Here is a 13,532-nt window from a genome sequence, read left to right on the forward strand (position 1 = left end):
GCGTACATGAAGCTCCCTCCTCGTCGCAAGTCTTGAACCACGCCCGGTAGACTTCTCCAACAATTTGAGTTCTCATAAACAAGAACTCCAAACCTCCCTCTCTATACTGGCATGGACGAGGGCCCTATCATTATCCTTATGTCTGGGTAGGATTTATGTTAATGCTTGCCATGACTGTATGCCAACTACCTGGATTCATCCCTCAGGCAATGCATTACTCAAGAATCCACTCTCATCAGACCACTTTAGACTCACAAGGGAAGGGACATGCCTGTGTTCTCAGTATCTGCTTCCGACCTAAGGCATTCGTCTGAATTTGAGGAAGGCATGAGCAGGTCTTACATCACTTGAGAGAATGTTTTGGCAGGAGACTTTCCTCATCAGGTAATCGACGACACGCCATTTCCCACCCTCATTCTGAGCTCGCGTGCACTGGCCTTCTGTGATTTGATTAAATAGCTGGCTTCTTCTGCCGTTTTCCATTTCTTCTTCTTCTTCCTCACATCATTCACAAACATTCTCAGTTGACAGTATCAGCATCAAAGCATCAATCGGACTCGCTGCCTCCACTCATTGTATCCTTGTTTATTGATTATACTCTTCACCTCAGTCCTCAGATCACTTCACTGCTCAAATACACACTTCCATTAAACCTTTCCTCAGACCTGCACGTCTCTTGTACTATGTCTCCAATCAATTTCACCAAGCTCGCAGCCGTCCTCGCAACCTGCGCCAGCCTGACTCGTGCTCAGGATTCGGCTGAAGTATGTCTTCTCTCTTGAGCCGCTGCTGCTGTTAATGACATCTTCTCAGAGGTTCTCTTGCAGCCTTCCCAGTGGATTTGATCGGACCGTTACTGAAAATGAGCTGTACGATGCAAAACAAATTGGGATGTTTGATTGTAAGTCAAGTCCCGCGACTTGACCCTTACACAGTTAATCCATCTCCAGGTCCAGTCAAGCACGCAATTCGGGGCTCATACGAGTGCGAATCATACGTCACTGAATATAGCTTTATCCCAGGATGCACTACAAAAAGTGAACTCTACCCCTTCGGAACGGACGAAGGTTTATTCCTTGGTCCTGGTGAGTTTCGCGGAACCATCAGGCAGATAATTATCGAGGGTGGCCTCACTTACAACATCTCAATCTTTGGCTACGGTAACGTCCAAGCTACGCTCGTACCCAAGTCTTTGGAAGTTGTTGAACGCTCACCTCAATGCTACGGCGGCTACTGTCCTCCAGCATCGTCGGTGGAAGAATCAACTATCTACGTCCCTCCATTTGAACCCTCAACAGTTTACATTCCCCCATCAGAAGCTTCGACCACTGTCTATGGCCCTCCACAGGAGACTTCCACCATCACTTCGACCACGCTCATCACTGTCGGCTGTTCGGCTCCTGGTTATGGTACCGATGCTGGATGTCCAACCTCTGCTCTGCCCACTGAGACGGACGAGGAGTCCTCCACTGGCACAGCCTCCGTGACTGGTACAGAATTCTCTGGCACGGCCTCGGCCACTGGGACTGCCTCTTCTGGTACTGTCTCCTCTACTGGTACAGCTTCTTCTGGTACTGTCTCCTCTACTGGCACAGCCTCCTCTGGTACCGCATCGACCACTGTCACTGCTACCACCACCGTTGTGAACAACTTGATTCCCTTTGAGCCCCTGACTATCCCTACAGAGACCATTGCCATCCCTAGCTCGCAGGGCTCTTCTGTTGAAAGCTGTCGCGGCCCTCTCGGCGCCATGGTGATGGTTATGGCTGGTTTCTTGCTTCTTGCTTGAGATTGCCCAGTTCTCCTGGCCGGGAAGCTTGAGACACGATGGTCTGAGAGTAGCTGGTCTTGTGTGTTTTAGTGTGATGGAAAGAGTGGTTTTGCTTGGGTCGAGTATGGTATCGTGTTGATTGGTCTGAGGGCAGACCTAGTTTCCTTGGTTCGAGTATGGTATCGTATTGTTTGGTCTGATGGAAGACCTAGTTTCCCTTGACCTGGAAGAGAGTGAAGACGTTCTGGAGTAGCCAAGAACCTAATAGACCTTTTTTCTCGCTCGAAGTTTTGTGTGTCGTGTGAGTTTTGTATTTTTCTTTTGTGGTTTCCAGAGCCAGTATGAGACGTGCAACTGCTGGCTTGAGACGTGCAAGTGCTGGCTTGTGAGGCGCAACTGCTGGCTTGTGAGGCGCAACTGCTGGCTTGTGAGGCGCAACTGCTGGCTTGAGACGTGCAAGTGCTGGCTTGGGTATATGACGTATGACGTTGTGTTGGTGGCATGGATGTTGCGAGTATAGTGTAATGACAGTCGTGTTGTTTGAGTGACTGTATTCCAACACACACACACACACACATATATATATATATATATATAAACAATGCAAGCACGGCAGAATGGGAATCTTATTTGATAGATTAATACTATTACTACTAGTACTACTCCTAACAAGTACAAGCACTACAACTTCAGCTTGTAGGAATGGATGACGTGCGGGTTGCAGTAGGAGAGCAGGCCGGTCTGGCCCCACTCGCCACCAATGCCACTCTCCTTGTGGCCGCCAAAGATGGCCTGCGGCGTGGGCTTTTCCCAGCTATTGACAAAGACGCTGCCGGCCTGGAGACGGCGGGCGATGCGCTCGGCACGGTCGACGTCGGCGCCCCAGACGCAGGCGCCGAGACCGGTGTTTGTATTGTTTGCGCGGGCAATGACCTCCTCCTCGTCGGACCAGGGCTGGGTGGGCACGATGGGGCCAAAGGGCTCCTCGGCGATGATGCGGCTGTCATTTGGCGGGTTATCGATGATGGTCGGGGTGATGAAGAAGCCCTTTTGCGGGAGTGCGGAATCGGTTGCGTCGGGCGAGCCGGCGGCGAACTTGTAGCCTTTTGCTTTGGAGTCCTGGAAGAAGGTCTTGACCTTGTCGTACTGCATCTTGTTCTGGATGGGGCCGAGGAGGATGTCGTCGGGCTGGTCGTCGCCGCCGCCGAGCTTGATGGACTTTGCAAAGGCGGCCATTTCGGCGACAAAGTCGGTGTAGATGGCCTCGTGGATGTAGATGCGCTTTGTGGCAACGCAGACCTGGCCTGAGTTCTGGAAGGCGCCCATGACGATTTCGGGGGCGGTCTTCTTGATGTCGACGTCGGGCAGGATGATGGAGGCGTCGTTGCCGCCGAGCTCGAGGGTGACGCGCTTGAGGGTTTTGGCGGCGGCTTCCATGACCTTTTTGCCGGTGGCGATGGAGCCGGTGAAGGAGATTTTGTGGACGTTTGGGTGGAGGGAGAGCCAGGCGCCGAGGTCGTTGTTGCCGCCGACGACCTGGACGACGCCGGGCGGGAAGACTTCCTGCATCGTCTCGACCATCTTCAGGGAGGTGTAGGGGGTGAAGGGCGAGGGCTTGACGATGATGGTGTTGCCGGTCAGCAGGGCGGGCGCGATCTTGCCCATGGAGAGGATGAGGGGGAAGTTCCAGGGGCAGATTGCGCCGACGACGCCGAGGGGCGTGTAGCGGGTCGTGATGACCTTTTCGTCGTCCTCGATGCGCTCCTCGGGGATGGTGAGGGTGGTGTGGAAGCCGGCGAACTGGGTGACGCCGTCGACCTCGACGGTGGCAAACTTGCGCGGCTTGCCCGTCTCCTTGATCAGGAGGTTGATGAAGTCGTCTCTGTGCTGCGCGTAGACGGCCACCCACTTGCCGAGCAGCTCCTTGCGCTCCTCGATTGAGGTCTGGCTCCAGGACACGAAGGCCTTGTTTGCGGCGGCGACGGCATCTTCGAGGTCTTGCTTGCTGGCGACGGGGACGTCCCACAGCTCCTGGCCGGTGACGGGGTTGACGCCGTGGTGGGGAGTGTCTTTGGTGTCGCGTAGCTGGCCGTCGACAATGTTGTAGAACTTGTCGAAGACGATGGTGGAGACTTTGGAGGGAGACATGGCGGGAGTTGGGTATCAAAGAGGATTGGAGGGGTGGACGAGAGAGAGAGGAGTTTTTGGAAGGGAGACGAGGAGGCGAGTCGGAATGCGAGGAGAGGATGGCAATTGATATATGGACGGCAATAAGGTCAATGACAGACATGCATGAGTAGGTGGAGTGTAGTAGCAGTAGTAGTAGTAGTGTAGTGTATTAGTGGTAGTGGATTGCGGATGACATTAGCTGGTGGGTGGGGATCCATGCCGAAGCGGAAGCCGACCCCCCTCCCCCTCCTCCTCTATTGCACGCATCGGTCAGTCAATAAAGGGTGTTCATGTTTGATGCAGTAATAGAATCATATTCAACGCTCTGCCTGATACTACTCCAAGTACTGTCCAGGCAGAATGCACGGCAAGTTTGCACTAACTGGAAGGGGATAACACACAAAACACAACAAACACACACTCTCACACTCCAGCTGTCTCACTCACTCACTCACTCCTCACTCACTCACAAGCCAAGCCTGCAGTGCCAATGGATTGCGGGGAGAAGACGGCTAGTCCGGATATAGGCAATACTGGCTGGCTTGACATCTCGCGAGTTGTTGCCCGCTATTTCTTGCTGGCTGGCGGGGCTGACGGGCTGACGGGCTGACGGGCTGACTTTTGGGGGGGTTTTTAGGCGGGGGTGTCGGTGTCTTAGGGCGAGCGGCCTGCCTGGGGGGGACTTTGCGGGGCTGGCGGGCTGTCCTGTCCTGTCCTGCTGGTGGGCTGTCTGCCTGCCTACTGCCTTACTACTGCTACTGCTACCTGCTACCTGCTACCTGCTACCCTACCTAATACTTACTATACTACGCAGTAATAGCTAATACCTCGGACGTGGCGCCAAGTGGAGGGGCACGGCGAGCGCAATGAGGGGCAGCATCTATCAGGCATTCAGGCATTCATCACCTTAGCTAAGCTTGTCTGCTTCAATTCCTCCAATTCCTTCATTCTTCATTCCATCTTCTCGTCCCTCTTCTCCACCACACAGCCAACAAACACCAATACCATCCCCTCTACCACACACACTATACCTCCGTCAACAATCCTCTCTCACTGCCAACTAATCATCTTCGCTGAACAGCCAACCATCTTCGCTGAACAGCCAACCATCTATCCCTTCGACACTTGGCCTCCACCTCCACCTCCACCCCTACCGCTCCACCGCTAACTGCTATAGGCAAACACTCGCGCCTCCTCCGCGGACTCGGCTCAGCCCTGGAATAGGACAATAGGTATGCATCCCTGATCCATCTCGTCCTCTTTGTTGCTCTGTTGCTCTTCTTGCTTATACATCTGCCCTCCACCACCAGCTGTTCCCGCTCTTCATATTCCGTTTTCGTCAATTCTCCTTCCGCTACTCGCTCCCAATCACTCGCTTCTTTTCACTCATGCTCACAACTCTCAGATATCCTTACCGCTATTCCTGTCCAGGCCTGCATCTACTGCATGAATCTACTAATGCCACCCTCTCCATCCTTTCCGCCCCCTGCCACCATGCGACAACGCTCCACAATCATAGCCATCCACGCATTGAAAAATATACCATTGTGAGTCCTGCGCTCCGTCTCCGCCGTTTCGTTATCACGCTCGCATTTCCTGTCTAGGATATCGCTCTGAACCTTGAACTGTCGTCCTGTGTCTCGATTGTGGGGCCGGTGACATCGATCGGACCGTGCCGTGTCAATCGTCCTTTTAGTTTGGCGCATCGGGGAGAATCTCGCACAACAAGCCTGATGCCACCCACCACTCTCACACACTCAAAGCTTCAGTCCTTTGCCGTGAACATGCCACTATAATCCGTGCATGATTATGCCGTCTTGCAAGATATGTCCGTCAACGATATGGCAACGCTGCCTGGCCCGACATGGCCGAGTGCAGCGCAGACAATTGTCTGACTAACCGCCGTTCTTGTGCGACCATAACGTGAGCCCCACTCATCTGATACTCCAGAGTGATTATCCATCGTCCACTTTCTAATCAAACACGCCTTCCATCTGCGGGGCGTGTTGCCTAATCCACGGAGTAATGTTCGTGTCTCCGACTAGCTAGCATAAATCCCGCCTCCATTCCACCCGCACTGCACACAATTGCCCAAGGAATCAGGACCCATTCCATCGGACGTTGCAAAAAGCTCGCGCTTGGCCTTGTCACACAAAATCGCTTCGTCGTTCACACTAGCTTCTAGCCCGCCCTTATGCGTATGCACTGTCTTGCGCCATACATGATGGCTAGCTACTAATTAGCTAGCTGCTGCATGGCTCTTGCAGTAGATCCGCTCTCCCCCTTTCCCCCCCGGCTGACGTCAGCGGCGTACTCCTTGTCGCGGGAATAAGCTGTTCTTTGGCCTGACGTCGCCGTTTGACGATTCGACTCATTCAAAATGTGCTTGGCATTGCACAGGTATACCTAACAACATAATGCTTTTGCTCTGGCGTCGTCGCGCCAAGTAGCATGCATGTATGCATGCCTTTGAAGATAATTTGCCCATGTCTAACAAGCATGGCCAGCCATAATGTATCTTCCCGTTTCCTCGTCATAGCACGTCATATATCTCTATAAAAACCCAAAATTCACTCCTACCTAGTATAGCCCCTCCTTTCCTCCCCGCCTCGCTCGGCATGGCCTCAGGCAAACTTATCATGCTTCCCCTTCCTCCGCACATACACCAACTCCTCATAGAAATTCCCCTCCCGCCGCGCCCTCTTCAGCCGCCTAACCTCCTCATCCCCAAGCTTCCGCTCCGCCAGCTTCTCAAGCTCACTCCGACTGATCTTCGCACTCGCCTTTTCCTCGCGCGCCACCTGCTGCAGCCGCGGCTTGAAGCGCGCCTGCATCCGGATCCGCAGCGTGCAAGGGTACGTCAGCGTGTCCGCATCGCCCCGGACTTCTGATGCCGAGGGCGCGGTCAGGAAGGTCTCGTATGCGGTCTGGAGGGCGAAGCCGGAGGGTGCGTGCGCCGAGGGCACCGGCGTGAAGATGCAGGGTGGGTTCGCGGCTGTCGAGGTGGCGCTGAGGAGGCCGTGTTTGTCGGCGGATAGATATCTGTTTTTTTTTTGTTCGCTTCGTCAGCATATCTATCTCTTCTGATCATCATCATCATTCCATCCATCCATTCGTGACAAATCATCCAGGATATATATGTATCAAAAGAAAACGGCAACGTACTTCCCATGATGCCCCTTGAGCGTCACACCCTCCAAGCCGGCTACCCGTCCCGCGACCCAGACTTGTCGTACGTCGTGCGGCTCGGCGGTCGCGGGGTTGGAGTCGATCATGTTTTCGAGGGGGTGGGCGAAGACGGCGCCGAGGGCGTCGCTCGAGAGGGCTGTGGGCGGGCTGGTGGCGAGGACGAGGAGGACGGGCCCGGTGATGTCGGCTTCTGTTTCGGCGGTTGTCCAGGTGTCGTCGTTGTTGTCGTTGGTGGTGGTGGTGGTGGTTGTGCTGGGTTGGGGATCTGTGGTTGTGCTGGTGGTGGTTGTGGTGGTTGTGAGGGACTGGGTGTGTTGTTCGGATGGGGGTGGGGTGGGGTCGCGTTTGCGTTTTCGGGGCTTCTTGTCGCCTTTGAAGGTTAGTGGTTTGACCATTGTTGTGTTGTTGGTGGTGGTGGTTGTGGTTGTGGTGGTGACTTGTGTCACGAAAGAGAAGTGTGCGGTGGTGGTGGTGTATCTTGAGATGGAGCTGCGGTGGAGCTAGTAGAGCTTAGCTCCCGACGTAGGGCTAGTGGATGTGATGTGTGATATTTGGGCACAGTAGAGGTACTTCTGGGCACAGCTGCTCCTAGATTCGATTGGATTGGTAGCGAATGTAGATAGATAGATACACGCTTATCATGGTAATGAACGTTGACTCTTCCAGTCCTTTATACCCTCTTCCCATCCTCACACATCCATCTTCCCACCCATCCTCGCACCATGTCATCCCCCCTCAACCAATGTTGATAGCAAGCTCCAAGTTCTGCCCGCTCGCACTCGTAAACTCCGCCGCAATAGTCCTGCTCTGCGCATTCAGGATGCTCTCGCTCGTCTTCTGCTCCTCCCTGCTCTTCGACCGCTGGCTGCTCCCGTCATAGTACTCCGGCAGCGCCTTGACACAGGTGATGTCGTCGCCCAGCCCGGTCACAATGTCCACCCACGGCTTGTAGTTGTGCACGCCCATGGCCACGAAGAAGGCCTCCTTGCCGGCCTCGGTCATGTACCGCACCATGCCGGACGTGCCGCTGCCGCCCATGGTGAGGGTGAGCTGCTCGTTGGACTCGACCGTCCAGGTGCCGCCGTTGGCATAGTACCAGACGCCGCTTTCGACGAGGCGGAAGCGCTCGCTGGACTGGTTGACGCGCACTTTGATGGTGTAGGACATGCTGTAGAGGGTGTCAGTTGGAAAGGTTCGGGGCTTGATGAGGGTACAGGCGGTGGTTTCACTTGATTGGTAGGTTTATCGTTCTTTGGAAAGACTTTTCTTCTGAGAGGAGGAGCTTGGGTGGTGTCTTTGCTGAGTGAAAGAGAAAAGTGCTCCTCGACGGCACCTGGGAGCGAGGTTTATATATCCACATCCGAAGACCAACACAAGACCCCCCACTCCTCGAATCGATCCCGCAATGTCTACCTACCTACCTACGCAACCTCTGCATCCTCCGATCGGGATGGTGGTGCAGTTCCTTTGTCCAACCCGCACGAGAACTCCGCTTTCTGCATGCATCACATTCAGCTCAGCCATCCTCCATGTCCTGCCCCAAATAGCGGGGTTGCTTCCGAGGAATCACACTCATGTGTGTCAGGATTTGTCCAGATTCTCGTAACCCAGAGATGTTCTTGCATTGCCCTGCCAGGCGAGGATGGTCCCATTCTGCAGAGCATTCCCGCATTGGGGCGGTCAGTGATGCTCCATCACGAGAATGAAATTCGTTGCTGGGTGCGTGCAGGCGTCGCGAGCTGCAAGTTCGTCGGTCTTGGCATGCTCTTTCGATGTTGGGGAACGGGAGCATTCGCCTTCCGATCTCATGCACTCTTATATTGTCTGAGGGGCTTCACGGACTGTGCTCCATGTTGTCGACAGGCTTCCTCCATTATTCGTGTCGGAACTCTATGTATGCGTCGTCCGAGCACCCCCACCACCACCACCACCACCACCACCAACATGCTGCATACTCACTCGCCCAAACAAAGAGAGCATACCGTGACACATCTCGCCACAGCGCGGTGTCTGCAATGATGCTCCTACTCTGCAGCTGTCTCCATCTGCAGACGCAAGAGCTCTGGAGATCCCCCTCAAGACAAAAGGTAAAAAGCAAAAAGCACCATCCCAGCTAGCTACATCAACGGCCTGCACACACACATACACACACACAGAGACACACAACCATGTTGAACCAAGTCAGCCAGCCAGCCAGCCAGCCACAAACCTCAACACCTCGCCCACAACAACGATACATGCATGCTCGTCCGTCCTCAGTCCTCAACTCCTCTCACATGAGTGTACAAGGTTTTCCCCCTCCTCCTTTCCCCCCGCAAGGTTGTCGATTCGTGTCGTGTAGATGCCGACGTGCATCGTTGCCATCCACCCATGTCTCAAGCAAGTTCACCACAACCACCTCACTCAAACACCTTCTTGTCCAGTCTGCTTTGCATGGAGTGTCCAAGGGTGAAGACGTTCTTGGTACTGAGTAGTGTGAGGAGACCGGCGATGGAGTCAGGAAGTGGATTGAAATGCAGCGTCATGCAGACTGTGCAGATCACTTAGGACTTGAGAAGGATATTGGGGGTTGCCATGCTCTATCTGGGGCATCATACCTCAAGCATGCATGCATTTGACGACATGGCATCGAATACGCATTGTGCTATGCTATGCTATGCTGCTGCGGACGGAGTACATACAGCGGACTAGTAAGTCGAGCCAGTAAGTCATGACTTTGGAACAAAGACAACTGCGTCAAAACGAGACCCTTCAGCTCAACCGCATCCCCCAATTCAACCCTTTTCTGTCACATATCTTAGGCCGTCAAGTAGATCTAGAGTGTCGTGTGTGTGTGTCCTACCGGAGTGTAAGCCCGAACCGCACTATGTTGGCATGTTGTACGTAGACGCTGTACATACACATATATCTATATATCCATCTACTCATCCCCAAAACCACTGCGTATCCACAGCACTACCAATGGAAATGGCTATAAGATGCTTGAATCACGTAACATCAGACACTGTATCTCAACACCAAGGACACCTTTACGCACACACATATATATACATCCACCCATCCACCCATCTATTCATTCCCCCAGCACATCCGAAAATCCACGCTCTCACCCACCCAACCACCACCTGCCACTCGCACGCCCCTGGCAAAACCCAGCCCCCTTTCATAAACTAGACAGGAGGTGAACGGAATCTCTGAAGAATTCACAGTTTGTGAGTCTATTAAACCTACTAATTCAGTCCAGTCTAGTCCAGTCCAGTCCAGTCCAGTCCAGTCCAGCTCTAGTTCCAGTCCGAGGACAAACACACCAGTAGTCCCCTCATTCACTCCCCATGCCCATGCCCATGCCCATAACACAACTCCCCTTTCTCCTCCTCCCAACATATACACACACGCCTACCCACCATTTTCACAGGAAGAAGAGGCACAAACCATCCCCACAATCCATCCACATACATACATACAGCCATCCGAATCTAAATCCAAATCCAAATCCAAATACTCCCCCCCCCCTCCCCCAAAACAAAACAAAGAAAAGCCATATACACCACACGACCTGCCTGACCTACTGTTTCAAGCAACAACATAGCAAACGGGAAACAAGAGAAAAGAATGACTTCCATCTCCAATGCAACCCGCTAAACACGCCAAACATGCAGCTGCAGCCCACCCATAAAAGACGCAACACACTCACTCACTCATTCACACCACGAATCAGGGTCCACGGAAGAAAGTATGTACCACAACCCTGCATGTAATGAATGTATCACACACACGAAAAACTACGAAACCCAACAACAGCAAATAAAAAAACCCCCAACCATCAATCGCGGGCGAAACTGTTGGACTGCTGCTGTCATGAATGAATGAATGAATGCATCATCATCATCATCATCATCATCATCATCATCATCATCATCATCATCATCATCATCATCATCACCAAACACCCAACGCACAATCGTAGCATTGCACGCCATCTTTTATATCTCATTTCATTTCATTCCATTCCATTTTCACAACGTAGATACTCACTCTCACACAAACGTCACGCGTGAAAGAAAGAAATGGCAATGTTGAAAACAAAAAGGGTAATCGTGATTTCAAAAAAAAAAGTATTTTATTAGGTACTCATCTCAAACCCATGCCACCCCAGCCGCCTGGGAAGATAGAACAGAGCTACTTTGGGATCCTATGCGAACCGTGGTTGATCTGTCAATGTAGCTTAAGCGTATTGTTTACACCACCACAAACAAGGGTCGCAGCTGAAGTATTCGTTTCTCTATAACACGCTTTGTTCGTAAAGGAGTGACCAGATCGGGTAGATCAAATGTCCAAAATGAGACGCCCAAAAATAATTCCTCGACATAAAAGTAGGAGCGAACAGAAGGCCCGGGGAATCGTGCAACTATAATGCGCCATCTAACGCCAGTTGCGCCAAGTGCCAATGTACAGCCGTAAGTGAAGCATCTGTGATCCGTCCGCCTGCTTGCTAATATCGACACGCCAAAATAGTATACCTTTCGCTCAGTCGATCGTCATCCGGGATGGCATAGGTTGCGCGGCTGGGCTGCCACCATATGCGGGCATCTCAGTCTGGTACTTGACCTCGTCGGCATTACCTACACCGCCGCGACGGTCTACATGCGGCTTGAGACCTTTGTTGAAGTTGTGCGTGCACATGCACGCGATGATAATGGTGCCCACGAGAAGGACGATGGTCAGGCCAGCAAATGTCGAAAGCATGCGGCGCGCCGGCAGATAATCATTGGCACGGTCATCGTTGCTGTACATGCGGATGAGCTTGAAGAGGAAATAGGCCATAGCCGCAAAGTAAATGATCTTCTCAAGTTAGCTTTGAGATGTGCAACGCAGAAAGAGTGCCCTTACAATAATAGCAATCATGCCGACCGTGTTTTCCTTTCGAGTCCAATAGGCAGCTAGCATCAAAAGGACAATCGTGACGGGAATGGCGGCGATCGTAAGCCAGAATTCCACGTCTTTCGTGTTTGTTACGATGACAAGAAACTGTACCGTGAAGCCCAGGAAGAAGAAAAAATCAAACTTCAGAAGAGCAATGTAAATCTGTAGCCAGTATTAGCACGCTGCGCAGCACAGATGGCAGGTCTTAGTGTACCTGGTATGTCAAATATCTTCTCTTCAGGCGAAGGTCGGCACTAATATGCTTGTAGATTGTCCATGCAAACTCATCATATAGCTTCCAGGTGACAACGACAAGGAACATCGTACCCACAGCCATAAGGATCGGGAGTGCGATGAGAGAGGCTTTGACACTGGACCAAAAGTTGAGTCCTAAGATATTCTTTTCAGAAAGTCGGTCGACGTTGTCTTTGAGCTGATCGATCTGAATAGCAGCATAAACGAGGATTCCCATGTTGTAGACACAGAGACCGATAACCTGAATTGTGTTCTTTAAACGGAGAGCATCATAAACCAGAAGCAACTGGTAAATGAAACCGAACATGAAAACGGACAAGTAGGTGGGTATGGCATTTTTCAATGCCGTTACCGTCTGCCCACTGTTGTCTTCTGGTCCCGTCCTGTCTTCGTTGTCCACAGCAAATTGATATTTTCCGAAAACGTAACTAGGATTGTCAGCTCGCGACTCAAGAAAGGGTAGACAGATGTGTAACGCACGCCTCCAGAGCCAAGCCGACTATTGCTTGGACGAGGGCAATCAGAAGAAACGACCACGTCCACCTCGAGCTGGGTTTATAGATGCCAACCATCTTGGGTTTATCTACTGGCTGAGCGACTGGGTATCCTTCGCGGTGATGAAAACCGCCAGCGTATGGAGCGTAGTTTCGATCCAAATCTTGGCCTCCGAGGAGGGAGCGGCGGGACTCGTGACTAGTAATTTTGACGGACTTGAGCCGCTGGGCGCGGCGAACGAGAGGTTGGAGCGGGCGAGGGAGAGACGGCGAAAGCGTCGGAAGGCGGTGTTGCGGCGCTTTTGAGTCAGTCTCCGGTTTCTATTTTTACTACGGCGATGTGTTGGCGTGGTGTATTAGTCCCTAGAGCCTTCCAAAGGACAGCAGACGTCGAGAGCAAGTTTCGATGGTCCACGGACAAGGCTGAAGGTGATTGGGGTCTGAATATTGGTCGTACGGATGAGACCCTTTGAGCCTTAGCGAACGAGGGGAGAGGAGGTGGAGATGGTAACGATTGTCGGGTGCCAAATGCGCGTAGAAGACGATTTAGCACACAGAGGCGTGTGAGAGGAGTAGTAGGAAGAGGAGGAGATGGGGGATGAAATGAAGATGAAGGAAAAGCGGTCGTCAAGAAGAGAGAGAGAGAGAGAAGAGATGTGGAGAAGCCGGAGTGTCAGGCAAGCAACGAGCCGCAAGCACCACCAGGTCAGCCAGGCACAGACTGGTTGCAG

The 13,532-nt window shown here is 52.6% G+C and overlaps 7 protein-coding genes across 7 annotated transcripts; 2 read left to right on the forward strand and 5 right to left on the reverse strand.

Moving 5' to 3' along the window:
• Positions 1-683: 683 nt before the first annotated feature.
• On the forward strand, positions 684-1,789 carry EJ05DRAFT_485734 (uncharacterized protein; the record flags this gene model as incomplete). Its single annotated transcript, XM_033745474.1, has 3 exons — positions 684-764; positions 814-901; positions 936-1,789. The coding sequence occupies 3 exons, from the start codon at positions 684-686 to the stop codon at positions 1,787-1,789; spliced, it is 1,023 nt and encodes a 340-aa protein (XP_033601083.1).
• Positions 1,790-1,823: 34 nt separating this feature from the next.
• Positions 1,824-2,497, reverse strand: EJ05DRAFT_359934 (uncharacterized protein). The gene has a single exon (XM_033741054.1). The coding sequence runs from the start codon at positions 2,347-2,349 to the stop codon at positions 1,858-1,860; it is 492 nt and encodes a 163-aa protein (XP_033601084.1). The 5' UTR covers positions 2,350-2,497; the 3' UTR covers positions 1,824-1,857.
• On the reverse strand, positions 2,425-3,942 carry EJ05DRAFT_475942 (aldehyde dehydrogenase). Its single transcript, XM_033743921.1, has one exon. The coding sequence runs from the start codon at positions 3,917-3,919 to the stop codon at positions 2,453-2,455; it is 1,467 nt and encodes a 488-aa protein (XP_033601085.1). The 5' UTR covers positions 3,920-3,942; the 3' UTR covers positions 2,425-2,452.
• Positions 3,943-6,197: 2,255 nt separating this feature from the next.
• On the reverse strand, positions 6,198-7,605 carry EJ05DRAFT_475944 (actin-crosslinking protein). The gene is made up of 2 exons (XM_033743922.1): positions 7,106-7,605; positions 6,198-6,982 (listed from the first exon to the last, which is right to left on the reverse strand). Exons 1-2 carry the CDS (start codon positions 7,522-7,524, stop codon positions 6,565-6,567), a joined length of 837 nt encoding a protein of 278 aa, XP_033601086.1. The 5' UTR covers positions 7,525-7,605; the 3' UTR covers positions 6,198-6,564.
• A 107-nt stretch (positions 7,606-7,712) lies between these two features.
• On the reverse strand, positions 7,713-8,583 carry EJ05DRAFT_475945 (fruit body lectin). The gene is made up of 2 exons (XM_033743923.1): positions 8,359-8,583; positions 7,713-8,297 (listed from the first exon to the last, which is right to left on the reverse strand). The coding sequence occupies exon 2, from the start codon at positions 8,294-8,296 to the stop codon at positions 7,865-7,867; it is 432 nt and encodes a 143-aa protein (XP_033601087.1). The 5' UTR covers position 8,297; positions 8,359-8,583; the 3' UTR covers positions 7,713-7,864.
• EJ05DRAFT_360164 (uncharacterized protein) lies at positions 8,464-9,324 on the forward strand. Its single transcript, XM_033741055.1, has one exon. It carries the CDS (start codon positions 8,630-8,632, stop codon positions 9,146-9,148), a length of 519 nt encoding a protein of 172 aa, XP_033601088.1. The 5' UTR covers positions 8,464-8,629; the 3' UTR covers positions 9,149-9,324.
• A 2,058-nt stretch (positions 9,325-11,382) lies between these two features.
• On the reverse strand, positions 11,383-13,135 carry EJ05DRAFT_360184 (uncharacterized protein). The gene is made up of 4 exons (XM_033741056.1): positions 12,788-13,135; positions 12,267-12,735; positions 12,020-12,214; positions 11,383-11,971 (listed from the first exon to the last, which is right to left on the reverse strand). Exons 1-4 carry the CDS (start codon positions 12,877-12,879, stop codon positions 11,657-11,659), a joined length of 1,071 nt encoding a protein of 356 aa, XP_033601089.1. The 5' UTR covers positions 12,880-13,135; the 3' UTR covers positions 11,383-11,656.
• Between the last annotated feature and the right edge of the window lie 397 nt (positions 13,136-13,532).

Source organism: Pseudovirgaria hyperparasitica (genome assembly GCF_010093815.1).
Source record: "Pseudovirgaria hyperparasitica strain CBS 121739 unplaced genomic scaffold EJ05scaffold_7, whole genome shotgun sequence".
Classification (NCBI taxonomy): domain Eukaryota; kingdom Fungi; phylum Ascomycota; class Dothideomycetes; order Acrospermales; family Acrospermaceae; genus Pseudovirgaria; species Pseudovirgaria hyperparasitica.